This window comes from Syngnathus leptorhynchus, chromosome 6, assembly GCF_054491065.1.
Source record: "Syngnathus leptorhynchus isolate UIUO chromosome 6, UIUO_Slep, whole genome shotgun sequence".
Taxonomy (NCBI): domain Eukaryota; kingdom Metazoa; phylum Chordata; class Actinopteri; order Syngnathiformes; family Syngnathidae; genus Syngnathus; species Syngnathus leptorhynchus.
In genome coordinates, this window is record NC_141200.1 from 8,329,531 (window position 1) to 8,351,708 (window position 22,178).

A 22,178-nucleotide genomic window follows, 5' to 3' on the forward strand; every position below is an offset into this window, starting at 1 on the left:
AGAAAAACTTGTTGAAAAAAAAAAGAAAGAATTTATCAATCACTTGTTTTGAAAATAGATTGGATGAATTAAATCCATGAGTACCAGTAATACGGTGTTGGACTACTAAATTGGGTAAAAGGTTAGACACGTACGTTTCGGGATAGTTACATTTGAGGTGTATGCTACTCGGATGTTACAGACCAAAGCTGAAGAGTGAAAAAAAAATTGTGGAGCATAGGTTTATGGTATTTGTCCCGCCCCTTTATCCAAAAGTGCATCAAACTCAAATGGCCATTGATGGAAGTCATGTTGGAATGATGTTGTGAACCCCACAAAAAGATGGAATGGACATTGGAAAGTTATCTTAAGGGCTGCCTGTCGCTGTGTTACCTTTAGGCCTGTCCTCCTCCCACTTTTCAAACATTAACAGGTGGCGAGGCCTCTGGCAAGTCACATGGTAGGAGTCATCGGAACTGAGCAGCAAACAGCAGGAGTATGGCACTCTATGCACAACTGTGTGTGCGTGACACGGACAGACACCATTTTCTCCTGGAAGTTTCACTGTGTACCTTGCTTTTTACTTTTTCATTTGTGTGTTTGTCTTTTATCCTATTAGGTTTCTTTTTCCTTTTCCCATTGGAGACTTTTTTTTGCCTTTTCCTTTTGTTTTGTTTGATTTTGTTGTTTTATTTCAATTATCTGGCCGAATATGGCAGACTTCCCTTCCAAGGTTACCACGGAGACTGGCTCCCAGAACGCTCAGCAGGGGGGCAACAGCCTCAGCGGGCTGGCAGCTAATGCGACGGCTAGAATGGACATGTCTTTCATCAGGAGCATCCCATCTGCCCTCATGATGGCTCAAATAGTGAGTGCTTTGGAAGGTTCACGTCATACTTTGCTTTACAATTTGGGCCTGTGGTCAATTTTCTGCCCGTGACGACAGTTTATGTCTCAGATTATTTTTACATGATCATTTTCAGACAAACTCATCAATATTGAATCATTTCCTGGTGCAACACTTTATGTGCCGTGACAAAGTGATTGGGAATGTGATTAGGTCATTGTTCTGTTCCACTCTACCTGTTTGGACAGTGGACATGTGACCCACTGTTTGACCAGTGTCACCTCCTCGGATGATGGCTTTCTCAAACTGGAACTGGGTGTGCCAAGTTTGCCTGTACAGCTTGTGACATTTCTTTATGAGCAGCCACCTTTGTGTGCTCTAGCTGAAGTAAAGTCAAGGTTATCAGGATACTTAGCGGCTTCTTAGACCTGCTAGTTATATTTGACCAAGCGCCATTATGATGCGCGTGACTATTCACATGCCTGCGGCACAAATCATTAACTTGTGCTGATGTTTTATGAGCTCAAATTTGTAACTAAATACACTCAAACAAACATGAAGTAAACTTGCACAATCTAATGAGCTCCAATACTAAGAATTCTGCCGTTTTTTTTGTTTTTTTTTTTAGAAAATTTGATGAAGATACATTCGAACCTGAGATGCACCTGTAGAATCAAAATCGGAATCTTCATGATTGGCCAATATATTAAAAACACACTTGGTAGTCTTCTAGTTGGAGCCATTCTAGTTCAAGTATAACACAACATACATTTAAGATATAAACATTACAGCGTTGTCATGCACTTCAAAGTGTTTCTGATGAATTTGGGGGGGGTTTATATATATTTTGCGGACCCTGGAAGATATGCCCTCCCACCCTTCCAAGGAAAACAACCTAGCTTTGCCAGTGTAACCAACATTAAAACTGTCTGTGTCAATTTGCTGACTGACTAAATGTGTTATACGCTCTCTCAATGACCCCTCTAAATGTTAATGAGTATTTAATACTGTCTTGTGTTAAAAAAAAAAAAAAGGCTTGCATGACATTTTCTTGGCAAAGTTGATTAGATGATTCAGGTCTCGGGCATTAATAAATAATTCTATGTATATGTCTTAGTGAGGATAAACATGGATGAATGAATGTTGATGTTATGACAATTAATAATATAGTAAAGTTATAGGGAGGAACAATTTATTAAATAAATGTCTAAAAATAGGCAGTGAGATGATTGAAGATGTTAAGTTTGTTGACTCACCTGATCTGACCTGACCTGACCTGACCTGACCTGACCGCTTGTGTGTGTGTTTTTTACCTGTGCAGGGTTTGGGGCTGCTCCACTGGGCGCTGATTGCCAGCTCACCTTACATGTGGGCGCCGGCCAATGGCTGGGTGCTCTTTGTGGCCGTTACTTTTTGGCTTCTCACCAGCATCCTGTTCCTTATGATCCTCTTTGGTGCCCAGAGGAGACTCTCCGCTGTGCCTTGGCCACTCGTGGTACGTAGGGGCAATGTGAGGTGGAAAATTATCTGTAAAGCATGAAATGATCTCGTAAATCGTACAGTACATGGCAAAAATAAATAAAAAATGGATAGAGTCAAACAGTTTGTCATCATGTAGGTGGATTCACATAGCAGCCAGCATTGAAGATTTCCATAGAAGAGAAGAAGAGGGAGGAGAAAAATAATGTTGCAGGCTGATAATTTAAGGGATTAGATATTTGTCAATTTTGGGCTTTCAGACTCTTTTGTGATTATACAAGATTTTTTTTTTTATTTACTTGACTCAATCCCTAGACATTTCAAATATCATTCATCACCTAAATGTATAAATAAAAAAATTGCGATACACTTCATGACTTAGAATACTTACGCTTTAGCTTCAGCAACATTTAGGCGAGATAACGATTTGCATGTTGGGAGACGGCTGCCATAAATATGCCAATAAATCTGTGTTACTTGAGAGTAATGAACAAAAATGTAAACATTGAATATGGAATTATGTACTGTGTGCACAGTATGTAACGTATATTTTTTTTTATGTCGCTAAACATTAAGATAAGAAGTGATGGTGTTACATTGGGACTATTGCCACATTGTTGCAATATGTGTGGGCCATATTTTCCTTTGCTAGGTGATGGTGTACCATGGAGTAGCCACAATCCTCTATCTGACCGCCTTCCTGGCCAATGCCGCATCTGTTCAGCCCTTCTACCACAGCTACTTTTTTGGTCATATGGCTGCTGCTGCTGTGAGTCACCTGTGACACCGGACACCTCACACTCACATAATGGTGTCAAACACAAGGCCCGGGGGCCAGATACGGCCCACTACATCATTTTATGTGGCCCACAAAGACAAATTGTGCATCAAATTCGAATTGCAAATTGTCTTCACTTTTAATCATATCTTTTTTTTTTATATATATTTGACCAGTTTTTACTCGTCTGATTTGAAAACAAGTTATTTGTCAGTTTGTTTTGTAGCTTTTACTGTATATAATGAGGTGCTCGTACATTTATTTGGGTTGACAGGCATAATGGCCCTCCGAAAGAAGCTGCGACGACAAAAACAGTCCAAGGCATTCGGATCAAAAGTATTTGGATAGATTATCTCAATTAATTATTTGATTTAGATTGCTAATGTCAGACAAAAATGTCCACCCGTCATTGTCCATCCTGTCAGCAAGATCATATATGGGTGTCTGACTTTCTAGGTTGCAGTTTGGTAAATTTTATATTACAAATCTATAGTGTTGAAAATGGCTTGCAATCTTTGACAAAGTAATATTAATGGTTGAACAAACATGCCTTTTGGGGAGTTTTACTGAAAAGTGATCATTAATTTTGGAGGTACAAGAAGGCATTACCAGTGAAATCTTCATGCTGGCATGTACCTGTACATAAATTAATATACAAAATAAAATACCTTGTGAGATCTGGACCAACATGCATTCCTAAAATCTTACGTAATACAATTGCGGGTAATATGAAGTTGAATGGGAATCTAGTTTGTTTTGGTGAAATGAGGATGTAAAGATACCTTATTGACTCACTGGTATTTTATTGCTTTATTTACTTGCTCCTCAAATATAGTCACGGTGTGGAAATCTAAGGTGCGTGCAGTTGTTTAACCTTAAACTAAAGTCCACATTGGTTCTCTTTCTCTCTCTCTCTCACACACACACACACACACACACACACACACACACACACACACACACACACACACACACACCCTTGGCCTCTGTATTCTAACAAAAGTGTTATCAGTTGCATGTGTCAAGTTAAAGGCCCATTATAGATCAATCTTACAAGCCGTCACACAATAACATAAAACCTTTTTTTTTTAGTACCTGTTGATATGCTTCATCTTGTTTCTGTGCCTGCAGTTCTTTGGCGCCGTGGTGACGGTGGCGTACGGCGTCAGTGCTTTCTTCTCCTATTTGGACTGGAAGGGAGATGGAGGAAACGCCGCCACCAGTACAGTGCCCACCTAGGAGTCAATGAAAAGCCTCACAAAGACTGATTGATAAAGCAAGATCCCGTTGATAGTTGAAGCAATCAACAAGGAGTCCCGATTGTTATTGTTGCCCAAGGATCGCAGATTACACTCCACATTCTTGCCATAGACCAAACTTGTTCTTCCTTTGCCCAAAACGTACGTACTGCCTTTCATCAGAATTCACTTTTTTTTTCTCAGCTCATATTTGCTATGAGACACAGCACCTGTAAATATATTTTAAATGCAAAAACGGTACACACATCACTTTTTCTCTTTTTTTTTTTTCAACTTGGTGAGCACGGGTGCTCAGTTATGCGCATGTAGAAAATAAACAGCAATGTTAGCTAGAAGGCTGTTTATTAGAAAACGTCAGTATTTCATTATGGACAAATAAACTACACAAAATCACTATTTACACATTTAAAAATCACTTTCACAACACAAAATTCAATCCTAATAAATATTGCAAAAACATAAGAAATTCTTGAATTGTCACAAACTCAAAATTACAAATACAAAGTTGAGATATATGTAGATCTTTCTTTTAGTCTCTGCATGTCTCATATTTACTCAACAAAAAACCTTGAGGATTAGTACCAGCAGTAATATTTATGACAAAAAACCCTTCCGATGTTTATGAATAAAGATGACCAATATCAGTGTATCATGCATTTTCCATATTAAATCAAGTTACAGGAATGAATAGCAAATGAGCTTTTAGGGCTGTTTTGCACGCAACTATCTTTTTCAAGGGTTGACCTGTAGTAGCAGACCGGTGCATTGTTTAGCACTGTCGCAATAATAAGTCTGCTCGTGGTTTTTATGTTCTTCTTGTGCTTGTGTGGGTTCTCTGACATCCTCCCAAGGTGCAACAACATTGGCCATAGGTGTGAGTGGTTATCTGTTCCTATGTGGTCAGGCATGAGCTTTATGGGTGATCACAAGTTAGCATTACGACTGATCAACAATATGGCATACATCCTCTATTGTGTGTGTTACTCCAACTGATTGGATCCAGAGTGGCTGGAGGCTGCAGGGGTTAAAGGAGTGACGACAAGTCCTTGGCTCAGGTCCAGACTTCGTCCCTCCTTTTCCTAGAAAATACTAAATTACATTAAAATGCACTAAAAAATAGTCAATAAACGCAATCTTTACAGGAACCTCTACGGCAACTCACCACTTTGTATTGCAAAACCATCTCCTTGAAGGCCAGAAAGTCAATAAAGGACAGCAGGATGTCAACAATATCACCAGACACTTCATCTTTGTGCTGCCTACAGTGTGGACAGGAGAGAGGGACGTTGTGGGAATCTGTTTTCATCACCAGTGCCATCTAGTGACCAGTTGTGTTAAACAACAATGGAATATCCGAAAATACCGTGTCTAGTGGCAGTTCACAAAAAAAAAGTATTTTGAAGTGATACCTCAAAACTGAGGAAAAACTACATACCCAGTTGAGTACTACATTGTTTTCAGTCTTGTCAGTCATGTTTTCGGCATTTATAAATGTGATATCAATGCTTACATGAGATGGTCGATGAAGGTGGACATAATAAAACCAGGGATCCTTCTGATCAGCTGATGCTCCACATATTTCTCCAATTGTTCCACCTAAATACAAACAACCAATGGGAACACATATTAAAGCTGTCGTGCTATTAAAAGTGGTGGTTAAGACCGGTGAATCCACCTAACTACTGGTTTGGGCGGCACAGACATATTGAAAAAAACAACAACATCATAACAGAGCAGCTCCAAATGTACGTTGGTCAGCCCCAACAACCAACCAGTCACACTTATGAATGACTAAAGAGTCTTTAATTAACGAAACATGTATATTTTCTGCAATGTGAAAAGAAGAGGGAAACCAACACACAAACGGGGCAAATAAACAAACTCCATAGGAGTGCAAAAGTCAAAATTGAAACACCGAAACTGAGGCGGATATGCTAACTACCACTCACATATTCATTGAAAATGGTCGTGTAGCTGAGCTTGTTCTCTTCAGTGCAGTCAAACTCTTTATAGTGTTTCTCCATGAAGTTCCGCTGTAGTAGTTGGAAATTCTCCTCTAAAGAAAAGAAACCAAAGTTCATTCTCACAAAAAAAGCCTATGCATCACGACTGAATAGGGAGAGCGATTTCAATTGTCATCTCACCCATAATAATGTCTTCTATGCAACCAATAACAGAGTCGAATGCAGTGTCTGCAGATGAGGAACTGAGGGCAGAACAAAAGACATCGGTTCACATTCACAACACGGGAGACTGATATGTGCTTCTTGAATAATCGGAATAAAATCGATGTTCAACCAACCTAGAAATCGCAAAGGTTTCGTCCTCCATGTCAACCATGTCCACAATGTTGTCGCCGGAGCTCTGCACACCTGTGGTGGGGAAGAAGGTGTGAGACGACGTTTGCTTTAAAATGTCAACCTCTTTAGTTCGTCAGAGCTGTGTATTACCTTAAAAGTTTAGCTCTATACTCAACGCTAACGTCAGCTAACCAGGGCTAGCGTAGCTCCGGCTAGCTAAACACGTGAGTAAATGTATATAATAAATTTTAATATATTTTTAGGTTGATTCGGAATCGTACTTGTATCAAATTCAAGCGTAACCAATTACATTTTCCCCACTTACTTCGTCCCTGAATGTCCATGTTCTAGCGTTAATGTGGAGTCGTAAAATAGTGAAATAGTGCAGTTACCAAGGAAACGACTACCTGGTGCTGCTTTAAATCATGTCTGACAGAATCAAGGGTGAGCAATGTTAGTTCCGCCCATGCACGCTCTTGACGTTGCATTCGCGGCTTCTGCCTTTAGATATTGTCACTGTGCATATTAAGGTTATAATAATTTGATTTTTTTTTCATCATAGTTACTTATTTCTTTACTTTTTATTTCTTTATTTCAAAGTTTGTATTTATTTTGAAAATGTTTCATTTGAGTTTTTATTAGTTTTAGTATGAGTATTAGTTTTTTCTTTAAATATGTGAAGTATGTAAATGAGCATTATACAATAAAATCACTTTTCAATGTTTTTGCCCACCATTACATTGCATTGACAGCAATTTATTTAACACTTGGTCAATAATGTGTCAACGTGCACACTCACACACTGACCAATAGTGTAGATTTGTAAGAATATGAAATTTACCAAATAGTGAAAGCAAGTATTGAGCCAGCGTTATTTAAGTAATATAACTTGGATTTGTGAAGTTCAACAAAACAACCAATGAAGACCAAATGATTTGGCAGGATGTGAGAGAGACTACTTTGTCACACAAACATCACATAAACATTTATTACAAATAGCACAATTGAGGATACAACAATTCTTTGATCAATCACATCTTTGGGAATTCTGGGGCAAAATTCCTTAATTTGTCTAAATATTTCACAATTCTATCCTGAACTTCATCTCCAGGAATACAACTCGTTCTTTCTCTAGGGTCCTCATTTAAGGTGCTCCAAATGATCAGAGTAACTAGACAAGCGCTTGTCTCACTGAGCAATTCATCTTCAAAAATCCTCCCAGTATACTCTTTTAGTTTTATAGATTTAGTCATGCATATGGTGGATACATATCTGTGTTGATCTTATGAACAATTGAACCGCATCTATTGATAAGCCCCAGAAAGAAAAACGCCCTTGAAAAAAAAAGTCAACTAATAAAGGTGGGCCGAAATTCATTCAGAAAACATGATATCCAATGTAAAGGGACAATCTGAAGCGGTCTCCACTGTTTGTAACGAGGATGATAGATTTGAGGAAGATTTGTAAACAATCAGACTTACTAAGCGTGCCATGATTCATAGCAAAATGCATAAAAAATAGATAGTTACATACAGATGCCAAACAATTTTCTCCACAAACACTTGGGGGATAATAAGTATGAAGAGTAATTTACCACTAAAACAGTCCAGCAAATTCCTTGCAAATTTTTTAATTGTCTTTCTGTTGAATCTCATCACGTTTTTGTTTTTTTTGTGGTTGGAAAAATGGCTTAATTGTATCTTAGGCGGAGAGGGTAATTAGGAAAAAAAAGTTATTTGTTAAAAGTCATTAAGACTTGACAGTAGCACAATAAATAAAATGTCAAACTGATAAAGTGCCATTTCCAATAAGGTGCTTTTCTGGAGAACCAAGGGAACACAAGCCTTGTGATTGTTTTTTTTCCTCAGGCGTGGTGGATTTCTGTCTCAGGTTAGAGGCACAAGAGGATCCAGAGATGGCAGATTTTTTTTTCTCAAATCAGATTTATTATGTACTGTACTACTGTTAAGTCATAATGACAGTTTAGATTTTATTCTTAATTACACCTTGGAAAGGAAATTGTAGCCATGCCACATTTATGCGTCAATCTAATTAAGCAAGCTTCCCAAGTTGTTTCCGCTTAAGTTCATTCTCAAGGTTAGCCATCTGGGAGCATCTTTTGAATGTACTTAAGGTCCGTACTGACATTCACCACCCACAGTGCACAATCTAATACTTGAGGGAACAGAAACTGTTTGAACTCACTTCCAATTAAAGGTTGCTTACATTGGCAGTAGCCTAAGTCACTGGATATTTTAACATTCACCGTTGTAAACGAAATGAGTCTTGCATGTATTTGGTTTTCGGACATGAATGCATCAAAATGTCCAGAATTGTGGACATTAATGGATCAGCGCAGAGCGGGACATTGTTAACTGAGGGATGTTTATATAATATGGAGCAAAGACAAAGACAATGCTACAATGCAGATTTACACCCAGTAATATAAAAATCAAATACACCCCATATTTGTCTGTACCTTAGGTTAACACTGTACTGTAATTGTGACTGTGTCTACCCTGTTCATTCAGAATCCAAACAATGGCCTCTAGACCTCGATTGTAATTTGTGAAGAGGTCCGCCAACTGTGTTTTGAAGAGTCGTCGTCTGATGTCATCTCGATTAGTTTGTTGTGACTCACTCCTGTAGGGTAGGCAGGCACACAGTTCAGGAGGATCTTGCTTCTGCTCAGAAGAACACAAGAGGTGGTGTGGAGCTCCCAGGAATTCTACTCTTGTGGTCATCTCCTCTCTTTCCTATCATCACCCCACCACCAAGACCTCTTCTGACCAGAACCCACAGTTCTGGTCCGTTTACTGCGGCACCGTCCTCCAAACCGTCTGGGCCGAAGGGGCTCGGAGCGGGAGGAGCCAGTACGGCTTGTGCTTGTCTCCTCACGGGTAGTGTGTCAGGAGACATGTGCAACGAGTCTGACGCGAGTCTGAATGTCTTGGCGACAGAGGGGACAGGTTTCTAACTGTAAGGCACACTGCATACACATCCCCCTGGAAAAAGAATAGACGATAAAAATGTTGGCTGAAAAGGGTCATCGATCGAGTCATCTGCTCATTTATCAGATGAATCTTGGGTCATTTTCATTTTATTTTACAATGTAATGGAAAAGTGCAAAAATAACCCCAAAAAAACCCCATCCTTTTATAGCAGCTAAAGAGTCATGTGAGGTGGTCTCATGTGGTCTCAACATGATAAGCTCCTGTTTGAAGGCTTCAAAATCTAGAACCTTTTGAAAATGCGTATGCATACCCATGTCCACAGGGCCGCAGCTCTGTGTCAGCCATGAAGTCACAGCACAGCGTGCAGCAGTTGTCGCGGATGCTAACTTGTTTCAGTAAAGCCAGACGCCGATGTCTAGATAAAACAGAAAATGTTGTTTGTGTCAACTGATGATGATGATGATGTTTCCTGTCATGACTCTCATTACAACTGCAACGACTTGTCGGTAAAACATGTATTTCTATCACACTTGTGTTGTTACTTTGTGAAATCTCAGTATGACGCAATCCAAAGAAAAAAAAAAAAAACACACACACACTTAATTAATCTTACCTTGGTAGGATGATCTTTTCACTTGGTAGCAGCGAAGCAAAGTCGTTAAAGGTGCTGAACTTGATTGAGGGCGGGTGGCGGAAAGGCTTGGCGCCAAAGTTAAACTCACACTGCTGGTATGACATAAAACTGGCTGCCGCAAAGAAGCCGGACCTGACCATAAAAAAAAAAAAAAGATGGGGGAGGTGAGGTGCGGGAGATCATTTGAGAGAACCTAAACAAGACAGGAAAAAGAAACCATCACGTATGAACTTACGTGGCAGAGGAGAAGACTTGTTTCTCTGGAGGGAGCTGATGTCCATTCAGGTAGAAGATCATCTGCTTCTTGCTGAGGTCCAGCAGGAAACCAATTGCATCTCCTACGAAGATAGGCCATCATCAGAGCGTGATCACGAAAAACGATTGCAACTACATAATCTTGCTGCGTGCCAATTTGTAATCATCTAAAAGATGTCCTACCCTCCTTCCAGCAGGGGTGAGCGTGAGGTTTACTGCGAGCATTGTACCAGATGAGCTGCCTGCAGCCATCGTATGCGCACGAGTATTCATCATCGCCAATCCCGTAGCCCTCCTGCGACAGGTCAAATCAGTTGCACGGACGGGACGAGAAATAGCGGGCCAGCCGGGAGACGGAATGATTACGTGGTTGAGGAACTTGCTGTCCTTGGTGGCCCATCCTATCTGCATCACGCCTGATGTGATGACTATCACCTCATAGTACCAGACGCCCGAATCCACGCAGAACGTACAACGCACACTCTCAAAGGAGGACGCATCGCACCGGGCCTGTGGTGGGGGGAAACAAAAAAAAAAGGAATGTGACATTTTATCCATCATTGCTACAAATCTGGAGAGGAAAGATCTGGATTGTATTTTGGATTTGGGTGCAAAAATGCATTTTATTAATCGGGGCTCGACCAATATGGATTTTTCTAGACCGATGCAGGTAGTAAAAAAATTCTGATAACCAATTATTCAGCCGATTAATAATTGAAGCTAATTTTATTCAAACTGACCTCTAATCCACTGGGGGAGATCTTGAGGTACTCGCTGACATCATTGCTGTTGAGCATGGCGTTGATATGGGCCAGGTTGACCTTTTCGTAAGTGAATTGACGGCCTTCTTTCAGGACTGGACGGGAAAGAGGATCAGCTCGTCAATTCTCTTAGTAGCTCGACCACGCAAAAATCAATGTAGCGGCTTTTCCAATACGCAGGCCGACTCACACAGGTTGTCCAAGCTCCACTGCGAGCAGAATCCGACCTGCCTCTTCAGGTAGTCCATGTGCTCTGCCCACAACTCCAACACAGCCAGCCTCTTGCTTATACAAGACTCGGATACTGTCATCTTGTTTTCACCTGAGGGTGACAGACGCATTGCTTTTTTTTTTTTTTTCCTCAACTCAGTGTCAGGGAATCTCCTCAGGGAGTTAATGAGTGAACTTACTGGTTTGAGAGAACTTCTCCAAGGCAATCAGCGCAAACAGCATGACAGTGGGATGCGCCTCAGAGCTCTTGGGGCAGAAGACACATGAACTCGTCATTCATTTGCACGTTCTTACATTACCTCGCCATAAGTGTAATTGCAGAAGCAAGAATAAAAAAGTTGATTTATTCTTCATCCATTATTGTGATCTTCTAAAAACAAAATACTTTTATTCAAAGTGTGACTCTTTTTGACGCTCACCATGCTCTCCAGAAGGTATTCGAGAGTTCCAGGGCTCAAGAGTCCAATACTGGCTGGTCCTTAGGATAGAAGACACAAAATTAGCCGGATAATCGGGTCAGTGTGAAAAGAAGAACGCAAATATTGAAGGGTGTCACTGTACCAGCCAGTTTCTCAGCCAAGCATCCGAGGACAGCTGTGGTGTTTCTGTGTTTGGCGGGAGTCAGAGCGTCCTGTTGGGCCACGGCCGCACTTAGACTCAGCATGTCCGACAGTTTCTGGAGGGCATCCTAAAGACAACACCAGTTGCTTACTCAAAGATAGCCAAGTTAATAAAGAGGGCACTTGGAAAGTCTTTTTTTTTTTTCAGAGCAATCCTTTTAGCATCGTGAAATGCACAAAGAAATTTAGTATCAGCGTTGACAAAAATGAATTGAAGGTTTTAGCAAGTTCACTCCACGTTTCACCTTGGTGGGCAAGGGACACTCATCCAATAGTAGGGTGATGACTGCAGGGCCGAGTGGGTCATCTAACGGTATCACTCGAATCAGAGACTGGACAACTTCCAACCAGCCGTCATCTAAGAGAGACGAAAGACGAGATGCAACTTGAGCTTCAGCGCAGAGGTGTCGCAATATACTAAATCATAGTTTTTGTGCTCCTAATACACCAAATGCCCGATTTAGAGGACGTTTAGGACTTGGCGCACCTCAGTACGTTCTTCAAATGTACTTTGCTGGAACTAGGACATGGCGATTTTCTGGTCTTCTACAACTCAACCGCTGCATTATCATCATTACCAGGCCACTTTTCGTACTTGCATTTACTGTTCGATCAAGTGGCCCAGTAGGAGTACAATAGGATCTCAACATTGATGTCACGTATCCCACAATGCAGTGCACCAGACATAAATAAAGCTCCTTTGGCGGTAACATGTCGCTCCTTTGAATAAAAGCCACACTTTGAAGATGGTCGACAACCAGGGTGTGAGAGCAAACGGGACCAAAGAAGTGACCAACACCCTCCAGACGGTCACAATGAGAGTGTTCGAAATGGATAGTAGTCATAAAAAAGCCAAGAACATGACACAGGAGTGTGATTATTCTTATCGTGACAGTTACCGGCTGTGAAGCGTTCACATCAGGTGAGTCAATGACTGAATGACTTTATCTTGAACTTGTAACTTGATTGTATAGAGTTGTGTCGACTAAACAGCCGGACCACCGTTGGCTACGAGGCTACCTAGCTAATCCGGGCAGCAGTATTACACCGCATTCAAAATTATAATGTAAATTTCCTCATTTTCAAGTCATCAGCAATGACGATAAAAGTCAAATGTTACCTCCCAATTAACTTGATTGTTTTTTCAAAAGTAAAAACTGCTCCGAATGATTACGCACAACTGAGTTTTCAAAAAAATTTATAGTCAAAGAACTGAAAATAGTCTTTTGTAAATTGAAAGTAATTGTGGGCCCACTGGAATCGCTTCTGCTTGTGAGCACTGGATAATAGTGGCCGGTTTATGATGTTTATCTTTATGATGATGATAGGATGTGAAACGGTCGAAAAATTGACAAGTCCAATGAATGCAAGAAGTTCCTTTCAAACAAGTTCTCCGATGTCAACATGTAACTTCACCTGTAATGATATTTTTGATTGGAATAGCTTTTGAAGGTCAAATGTGACGCAAACCTTTTTGAAACTACTTAAAACGATTTAAGCATACTTTTGTTAACATAGCAACGCATTTAACAATGAAAATGCGTTTGGTTGGAAATCTCTGTTTATCTTGCAAAAAAATGGGTGTGACTATCAAAACTTTGGAAATACATCTAGAGCGTGTGTTACTTAGCTCCCGGTCATCATACGCTTTTCTTTTGGGTGGGCGTAAAATTGCTATAATATACAAGATATATTTTTTTCATGCTTTAATAATTGTATCATGTTTTATTACTCATGACCTAACTAGATTGATTACATTTAGCAATTTTTCAACTCACTTCACACGTGCTCTTTAATTTCAGTAAATATTACCTGCTTATTCTTCAAAAAGAATTATTTTCTATTGTTTATGACGATGAAATGTTTTGAAACCGTTGCGCCCAACAGTTTGGAATATTGTGTTTTCGTTTCATCATTGGGAGGTTTGTTCAATAACATCTGACCTGTACTGTCATTACGATGACTTGAAAATGATAATGGCGTACTGATTATTTCGGAAAATCACATTTGCATTATAATTGGGAACGCAGTGTATACTTGTCAAGTAAGAGTGTTAGGTCAAATAGTTTTCCCTCAGAAAACCACAGAAACGTAAGATGTCAGACATGGACATTTGGACATGGCATCTTCATTACTGTTAAATAACGACATTATTTATCATTTTCTTAATTTCACTAAATGAGACAAAGTAGAACAGGGAGAAGTTTTTGTACCAGAATGATTGACACCGATCATATGTTAAGTCAGCCGTCACTTGATTTATTCCTATTGTAAATTTTCTTACCTGTCTCTGCCATCTCGTGTAAAGTGATCATGGAATAAGGTGGTTCTTGATCACTGGTGAAAACACACAAAAATCGGTTTTAGAATGTGAAAGCAGTCGGTGCGTAACAATTGCTAAGAAAACTGCATGACGTGAAATCATTGAATTTGTTTAATTATTAGCCAGACGAGTTTTTTAGCAAATATTTAACATTCCCTATTTCATGGAGGAGGAAGTGCTTGATTTGGCTGGAAATATTTGCTGCTACTTGTTGAATTCAAATGAGTTACTAATTTTACAAATTGGTGGGAACTTTATCGTTCGTGAGGAAAGTAGGCTATCTGAATACAGTGTACACTTTACATTAGAGCCACATTATTGAGAAAAAAAAATGTAAGGTTTATATACTGCAATTGATTCACATTTTGGGGACGAGGGTTAAAAAGTATTTTAGTCTATAAGGCTTGCTTGTCTTTAATTATGAATTGTCATTAGAGGCAGTGATACGGCTTATTTACTTGTCTACAAGGGTCCTGATGACAGCCAACGTGTCCAGCACCAGGCCATCTACATTCTGCTTCTTCCGTCGTGGCTCATGGGGGCCGCGCCCCCTGCGCGGGGGTCTGACTGGATCTCTTGGGCGACCGCTACGAGACTCTCCCACATCAACCGCTGTGCCCGTACCGTCCGCGCGCCTGACTTGTCCTCGAGATGCCCTCGACGTCCCGTGGTGTTGGTCCTCTGCATCGCTGTCCTCCCGGCACACGCAGCTATTACCCATGTTTACAGGGCCAGCGAGCACAAAGGCGAGGGTCTCCCACGGGGAAGGAAAGGTGTTTGTGGAGGAAAGGAAGAGCAGAACCTGTGCAAGGCTCCTGCAGGCACAGAAACTGATCCAGGTAGCTACTATCATATCATTTGATGACCTTGGTTATGGGGGGTTCTTGTCCCAAGGGGCAGGGTTGGACTGGCCCAGATGATCATCATGACTCCAAGCAGGGATTTGGACATATGTTTAACAACACACAACTGGGTTCGTAGACCAAGAAGGATCAGGTGATGTGATGAATTCTTTAATCATCATTAGCATCACAGAGTTCTGATTTAGAGGTTCTCTTGGTCTGACACAACTTTGGAAAACCAAGGGACCCAAAAACATTTGAGCAGGACCTAGAAAAATAGAATTGAGGTAAGTCTTTTTCCAAATTTAAGGTCAGGCTGTGAAATCCAGCAACAGATAACATGCCATTTACCAATAGGATCTGTTTAATCACATAAATCTTTCTTAATTTCCAGCTGGGGGCTCGTCCCGGCAACTAAAAACAGACAGTTAGCGTGTTAGCTTGCTAGCCACCCACTAAGCAACAGTTCTCGCAATGGCAGCTCTAAATAAAACTACCAAGTCTAAAAAGTCGTAACTACAGCGTCGCTTATGATTTGAATTGAATTTACATACAAACTCGCGTCTCGGTACACCGAAACGTGGCCAAAATAGGTTTCTAGCTAGGTAGTGGCTAACCAGCTGCTAGACGACAGACAGCTCAGCAACCATGACTGTCAAACTGCACGAGTTAGCAAACACAAGATGCAGTCAACTAGGCGTAGTGCTTCTGTAGCCAGCCAAGGTAATAAAAAGAGTATATTTACCCAACGAGCTCGTATTCATCAACACGCCATTCTCGATTGCCACTACCTTTATATGTTAGGCACATTAGGAAGACGCTAAACGGGACTGCTGCCTAGCAAGCTCTTTGCTAAGTTCCGTAGCGTAGGCAGCTAGCATCAGACTGACCATCACTCTCATCAGCCGGGATACAGAGATGATCCGAGGCACTCTACATTAAAACAAACTGAAAAAAACGCGCACGCACAAACACACACAATCTTTTTTTATATTATATCAATCCCACTTTCTGCAATATTTTGTCTATATATAAATATGATGTGTAATATATATTCGTGTAAACCAATATTTTTTTTATGAAATGAAATAGTAATTAAACAAACAAATAAATAAAACTGCTGTCACCAAACTGAAATGCATCACCCTGACATACTTTTTAAATCTGAATCTTTTTTTCACTGACACATGGTGCTGGAAAAGGACAACTGGGAACGGACAACCCATTACAACACCATTGCAATCCCTTTGAATGCAACCAATATTTTATTCCAAACATTTTTACTTGTACACAACTACAATATGCATGGAAATTAATGGCTAATAAACAGAATGTGACACTTGTATGCAAGCCTTGTATTCTGATCAGATAACATACTCATTTTCAGAATTGATGCCAGATGTTTTCTTCAATAATTTCATGGGAAATAAAGCGTAGAGTTATTGTTACATGCGTTTTCAGATAGTGTGTTGTAAATTGGGACAGTCATACACTTTGCTGCGGTCAAGGGTCGTGTTGAAGCAATCGTCACGGTACATCCCAGTCTTGCCCAAGAGATTGGTGAATTTCTGTGACTTCGGGTGGTATGTACACGGTGTAGTTTCAACGGTGGGAGGATACAGGCCGTAGTCAGCGGAGGTGGTCCTGTACAGGGGGTTCTGACGTTGAGACCACCTTGATCGAGTTACACCTTTAAAAGATGGAGTGGCGACGGTGCAAGAGAAAACTGGGTTTCCAAAGTTGACGCATGTTTGTGTTTTTTCTGGCTCCTCTTTGGCCGGGGCAGACATCGCTGAAGCACCCGCTGAAAAAACAAAAAAAATTGTTAAGATTGAAAATAATACAGAGAATGAAGACAATTTCATGACAAATACCAGAGGTGTGGGTATAAATTTGTTACTATGCACATAGTGGAGGAACGATTATGATATTAGAGCAGATTGTAATCAATAATTTTGCTTATTTATTTAGCCACTAAACCACAGAGGTTACTTGACTGTTGTCGTTTCTTTAATCCTTTACTCATACTTATTCTCAAGTTTTTCATTGCAATGGGGTGGGGGGCAATAATTGATGAATTTCCTTCGATTCTTCTGTATACAATTTATGAAAAAAAAGTATTCTTCTCCTCGAATAAATTAAATTTTTCACATTGATCTACTTGATATTTTTAAACAGAGTACGGAATTAATATTTACAGTTCAATAATTATAAGAGCAAAATGATCTAAGCATACAATACCAGTCATCTGTGCATTACTAGTTAGTTAAGGACTCAAGTAGTTGTTTCCAAAAATAAACAACAACAAAAATCAATATTACAAAGGTACCGTTTATGAGCGAATCCTCCGAACACGAGTCGGCTTTCTTTGCTTGTTCGTAGTCTTGTCGAGTTTCCATAGCAACCATTAAACACAGGCGATGTTTTGCAGGCGGCACAATTCGAAGCCTTCGATGTGCTTAAGGTACCACGGTGGTATCAACTAAACTTTGTAATGTGTGTGTAATGATTAAAAGTTGAAACGTTTAAAAGTGGAGTTGTAAAATAAAAATGACGCGTCATTTTGCGTCATCCCCACGCGTCGATGTATGACGTTTAAATAAACGCGCCAAAAGACTGAAAACAATCCACGTACGTTTCGATTTCAAACTCTTGCTTTTGTTTGGTTCGTTGTCACACAACAATATAGTACAGATTAGTCGTAGCGTACAAAGTGAGTCTTGTCCCGAGTATGGACAGTGAAATCCAACGAGACGGTAGAGTTTTGGATCTCACCGATGACGCTTGGAGGGAAGACAGACTGCCCTATGAAGATGTCACAATTCCACTGGTAATTTGGTGTTTGCATGATATAGACCATTTGTTGTAAAGTCTTAAGAAGTGTTCGGTTTTCAAACCTTAATTGCGTTTTAGACCGGGGGGGGGGGGGGGGTACAGACGTTACAAGACAATCCATGGCTCTGTTCATGTATTTGGAGCAGTCCTGGTTTTGGAGGAAGTCAGACTTAAAAGTCATAGTACTTGCTTTTATACTTTCAATCACCAGCAGTAATCTCATCATGTGGTGTTTGCTGTCTTTCAGGGTGAACTCCCTGAGGCTGAGCAGGACAATGGCGGATCCACAGAGTCTGTGAAGGAACAAGAGATGAAGTGGACAGACCTTTCCCTGCAGAGCCTCCATGAAAACACTCCAAATGCTGGGAGTTGAATAACCACTTCATGGAACTGTAGAACACAGACTATTTTCACAGTTTTGCTTTGTTTGTGTGTTTTAGTCTACTCATCTTAGTTGCACATATTGGTTTGCAACTCTCATAAATACCTGTTAGAGGTTTCTAGCGTTCCTACTCGGGAGCAGTTCTTTAAAATGCATTTGTGTCAGCTCGTGTCACATTTTGCTTTCACTTGTACAAATCTGCACTTCACAATTTTTTTTTTTAAATCTGCCCCATGCGGTTTACAAGTTAGCATGTGAACAGATGTCCACCTTTTATCTTAGCATCTTTGAAACAATTAAATCATTACAAATCCGCTGCAATGGTGCTTTTCATTCGATACACTTGAGAAAAGAATGGATGAAAGCAGTGTTTGTTAAAACCGTTACAAAAAAAACCTATCTATGCAACACTGAGGGAAACGTTAATTGTCTATTCCAATTTCCTTTTTTTTTTCTTTCTGGAATACGACAATGTCACTGCTCCATCATTGCGTCAATGCAATCACGACATCCTCTCCCTTGGAGGACCGAAGGATATTTGTAGGAGCCTCCCAAACGATCCCAGAGAGTAAAATATTGTCCATAGTTGTAGTTAAAGAAGAGATGATGATCTACGTGGTGGGCGGCGCCATTTATTATGTGTATTAAGGGGCCGGGGATCCGGTAGTCGCCGTCATGAATGGAGATGGTCCAGATGTTGACAAAGATGAAGAGGGACAGGTAGACGGCCTGTAATACACAATGTGCAAAAAATACAGTAGAACCACAGAACGTAATAGATTCAAAGTGTACTATCGTCATAGATGATCACCTTGTGGAGCGGGAAGATGAAAGGGTATACGTGGTAGGGTAAACTCTGTAGGAAGCCATCAATTGGGTGGAAGGCATGGCTTGCAAATGGTGTGGGGATCTTGAATAAATGATGCTGTTTATGTAAGTACTGAAGGGAGTAGAAAATACAAGTAGATTTTAGGAGGTAAATCAGGTGCTCAGTTGTTCATTAATCCAGGTAGAAAATTTTCAAAACTTGCATCAAATTCCAAAACCAAACATATATAAAAATGGTTGAACCGTAAATGTGTCACATCAAATTGTGGCGAGAAATAATTTTTAAATGTTCAAAAATCTTAGACTCAGTAGACTAGTTTTGTACACAGTATAGGTGACATGAACTGTGGAAAAAAAAAAACTTGAAATATTTTTTTTTTATATCACATAAACCTGACATTTGAACGTTTTTGGATTTATACACTTTTTTTAGAACAACTATAAATAGCAAAATCAAGCAAAAACATTTCATCTTTACCCATAACTAACCTCATTTTGAACCAAAACGAGTACATTCTCGGAACTTGTGTCACCCCACAAGCCAGTTGTGCCAGTTTCTGCTTTGTTCCGTTCACCAACAAACAACAATCAACACAATATTACAAAATGACGCAACCAAAGACTCGGTCAACAAACCCAATTTGGATATTCCCATTCATCCAAGTCATTTCCTTCTCACGGCATTAAATTAATCGCAACTGGACTTCTCTGTCATAGAAGACATTTCACCTTTTGATTTGAGAGTGGAAATGAACCTGAAACGATGCTACTCTGCTTGTAGTTAATGAAATCTGGCTGAATATCTGAAATGTATCCAACATTCAACAAGTTATTCTTGACTCCTTAAATATCATTTTGGTATTGATGTGCTTTAACTTGCCTTGTAGATCCTCCTGTGATGCATGGAGCGGTGTATCCAGTAGATACACATGTCCGTGAAGAACAAGAATCCAGCAATGCTCAGGAACACCCCCGGCCAGCCTAGTAGAATAAAGCTTGAAGTAATCTAATGCATTTTAGAAATATTTGAATAAATGTGCCTCTTTGTAAAATGGCTCTTACCCTGAGGGGATTCACTGACATCAAAAAGTTTACTGTGACCCCTGATCTCCAGGAAGAAAATTAGCACTGTGGGGAAGCTCATCCAGAAGAGGGAGGAAGTTGCAAGTCGGATCTCTTGACTTATCTGGTTCTATCATTGAACAAAAGATAAATTATAAATAGTATGTAGTCACTTATTGAATCTGTTTTATTTATGAGGTACACTTTCACAATGTAAGGAGATCGAGAAAGTGTGTAAAAAAATATAATATACATATAACATATAAATATACAATATAAACCAACATTTATCCTTTATTGTGGTTTACTGAGATTTCTTTGTAATATTTTGGCTAATGTAGCCAAATAAGGTAACTTTTTTTTTAAAAATATGCATATTTATCAATTATATTGAATGTATAAACTCATATTGTGGGCCCCGTAATTTGCTGTATAATTTGTTCCCGTTTAAAACCAATTTAAGAAAGTAATTCAGAATTTCTTCATCATTGTTACAAAATGTTAAGATAAGATTTGATCTATTAAACAGCCCACCTCAATGAACTGTGGATGTTTCATGAGCCTGTGGTCAAAGACATAGTAGAAATTCAGTGCACCAAAAATCATGTAAACTGTTTGTGCTCCAAAGTTGGTCAACAGGCTCAGGCTGATGAGTTGGCGCAGAGCCCCGTCCTCAGGCCACCAGGCTGGGTAAACATATGGAGTGAAGACATAACGGTCTGCAACTTTTAACACATGATCCATGCCACGGTATATCTGTGGAGAAATAATAATATGCAACGCTGTTATCTACCATGACACAGCGAATTAGATCATGTGGACTATATTAACATACAGATCTGGGATCACTGAAACCCAGTGCAAAAACTGTATGACGATGTCAGAGAAGTTCTCATGTAACAGTATCTTTATTTTGGGGGTTGTAGTGGTATACAACTAATGAAGGCCAGAATTGAGATTTGAATCCAGAACCTTTTGATTGAGACAAATTTGCCAACCACAAATACACAATATTGCTTAAGTACTTGAGATGTAGGAGTCAAAATATTAGGCACAGCTAATAGTCAATCAAAAACAGAACCGCATTGTACAGAAATGATAGGGCGGAATATTTGATACCATAGAAATATAATGGTTCTCTTAGGACACAAGTGTGGCAGTTGCAAATTGAAATACATATGAAACAAATCCACATTCCCAAAGTTTACTTTTCACTGAACTAACCTGCTTTGGGAGTGAGGTCAGCTGTGAAAAGTTTCCCCGAAAACTCCTTCGCTTCTTTGAAACACAAGCTCACCACAGCAGCTGCGTATGAACCAAAATGAGCTACACACTGGCGACATTAAATCTCATGCCATCATCTGAATATCTATTTTTTCCGCACACTAAATTTCAAGTGGGACGAGCTGACCCTCTCGTAGATTTATTTTCTGCACACATGTGGCACAACTATGTTGGATGCGTTCATAGACTTCAGAGCTGAAACAAGATCCAAGCATGCAAATGTCTGCTCTAATTGGCTATATCTTCACATAATAACTAGTGGTGAAAACAAGTAGTTCTCAACCAACTTACAGCCATGACTTAAAATTGGTTAAAATTGGAACATTTGAAATACACACAGTAACAACACACAAACTGACTGTATGTTCCCATATTGGAGCTGAAGGATCCATCCAATTTCATTATTTGGTCTTTCATATGAAGGCGCACTGCAACACTGTGTATGCCTTTTTCTGAAAGGAAATAAATATCGTGAGGAAAAAGCGGTTCCAAAGGTGTTTGAAAAGGTGCAATTTTAGTGTCACT

General features: G+C 39.8%; 6 protein-coding genes across 12 annotated transcripts; 2 read left to right on the forward strand and 4 right to left on the reverse strand.

The window, feature by feature from the left end:
- The first annotated feature begins 454 nt into the window (after positions 1 to 454).
- pllp (plasmolipin) lies at positions 455 to 5,869 on the forward strand. Its single transcript, XM_085915144.1, has 4 exons — positions 455 to 847; positions 2,148 to 2,321; positions 2,958 to 3,074; positions 4,215 to 5,869. Exons 1-4 carry the CDS (start codon positions 692 to 694, stop codon positions 4,320 to 4,322), a joined length of 555 nt encoding a protein of 184 aa, XP_085771270.1. The 5' UTR covers positions 455 to 691; the 3' UTR covers positions 4,323 to 5,869.
- On the reverse strand, positions 4,668 to 7,100 carry arl2bp (ADP-ribosylation factor-like 2 binding protein). Of its 4 annotated transcripts, none has more exons than XM_085915143.1 (7): positions 6,968 to 7,100; positions 6,645 to 6,714; positions 6,487 to 6,548; positions 6,292 to 6,398; positions 5,853 to 5,938; positions 5,505 to 5,601; positions 4,668 to 5,421 (listed from the first exon to the last, which is right to left on the reverse strand). In XM_085915143.1, exons 1-7 carry the CDS (start codon positions 6,984 to 6,986, stop codon positions 5,323 to 5,325), a joined length of 540 nt encoding a protein of 179 aa, XP_085771269.1. In that variant the 5' UTR covers positions 6,987 to 7,100; the 3' UTR covers positions 4,668 to 5,322. The 4 variants fall into 4 exon arrangements, with proteins under 4 accessions (XP_085771269.1, XP_085771266.1, XP_085771267.1 ...); XM_085915140.1 differs by having other exon boundaries at positions 4,668 to 5,431; XM_085915141.1 differs by having other exon boundaries at positions 4,668 to 5,431; positions 7,050 to 7,089.
- Positions 7,101 to 7,571: 471 nt separating this feature from the next.
- On the reverse strand, positions 7,572 to 16,182 carry rspry1 (ring finger and SPRY domain containing 1). 2 transcript variants are annotated; one of them, XM_085914242.1, is made up of 15 exons: positions 16,008 to 16,182; positions 14,879 to 15,530; positions 14,382 to 14,434; positions 12,343 to 12,455; positions 12,039 to 12,165; positions 11,897 to 11,955; positions 11,657 to 11,723; positions 11,437 to 11,568; positions 11,226 to 11,341; positions 10,852 to 10,995; positions 10,669 to 10,780; positions 10,466 to 10,568; positions 10,210 to 10,362; positions 9,907 to 10,011; positions 7,572 to 9,647 (listed from the first exon to the last, which is right to left on the reverse strand). In XM_085914242.1, exons 2-15 carry the CDS (start codon positions 15,271 to 15,273, stop codon positions 9,551 to 9,553), a joined length of 1,776 nt encoding a protein of 591 aa, XP_085770368.1. In that variant the 5' UTR covers positions 15,274 to 15,530; positions 16,008 to 16,182; the 3' UTR covers positions 7,572 to 9,550. The 2 variants fall into 2 exon arrangements, with proteins under 2 accessions (XP_085770368.1, XP_085770369.1); XM_085914243.1 differs by lacking the exon at positions 16,008 to 16,182 and having other exon boundaries at positions 14,879 to 15,775.
- anapc13 (anaphase promoting complex subunit 13) lies at positions 12,816 to 18,908 on the forward strand. The gene is made up of 3 exons (XM_085914248.1): positions 12,816 to 13,019; positions 14,890 to 18,092; positions 18,345 to 18,908. The coding sequence occupies exons 2-3, from the start codon at positions 17,994 to 17,996 to the stop codon at positions 18,468 to 18,470; spliced, it is 225 nt and encodes a 74-aa protein (XP_085770374.1). The 5' UTR covers positions 12,816 to 13,019; positions 14,890 to 17,993; the 3' UTR covers positions 18,471 to 18,908.
- On the reverse strand, positions 16,511 to 18,063 carry pierce1 (piercer of microtubule wall 1). Its single transcript, XM_085914247.1, has 2 exons — positions 17,592 to 18,063; positions 16,511 to 17,066 (listed from the first exon to the last, which is right to left on the reverse strand). The coding sequence occupies exons 1-2, from the start codon at positions 17,668 to 17,670 to the stop codon at positions 16,720 to 16,722; spliced, it is 426 nt and encodes a 141-aa protein (XP_085770373.1). The 5' UTR covers positions 17,671 to 18,063; the 3' UTR covers positions 16,511 to 16,719.
- LOC147055820 (lathosterol oxidase-like) lies at positions 18,539 to 22,104 on the reverse strand. Of its 3 annotated transcripts, none has more exons than XM_085914244.1 (7): positions 22,013 to 22,098; positions 21,594 to 21,674; positions 20,904 to 21,055; positions 20,370 to 20,499; positions 20,188 to 20,288; positions 19,291 to 19,419; positions 18,539 to 19,208 (listed from the first exon to the last, which is right to left on the reverse strand). In XM_085914244.1, the coding sequence occupies exons 1-7, from the start codon at positions 22,068 to 22,070 to the stop codon at positions 18,954 to 18,956; spliced, it is 906 nt and encodes a 301-aa protein (XP_085770370.1). In that variant the 5' UTR covers positions 22,071 to 22,098; the 3' UTR covers positions 18,539 to 18,953. The 3 variants fall into 3 exon arrangements, with proteins under 3 accessions (XP_085770370.1, XP_085770372.1, XP_085770371.1); XM_085914246.1 differs by having other exon boundaries at positions 18,543 to 19,208; positions 20,904 to 21,125; positions 22,013 to 22,104; XM_085914245.1 differs by lacking the exon at positions 22,013 to 22,098 and having other exon boundaries at positions 18,543 to 19,208; positions 20,904 to 21,125; positions 21,594 to 21,853.
- Positions 22,105 to 22,178: the final 74 nt, after the last annotated feature.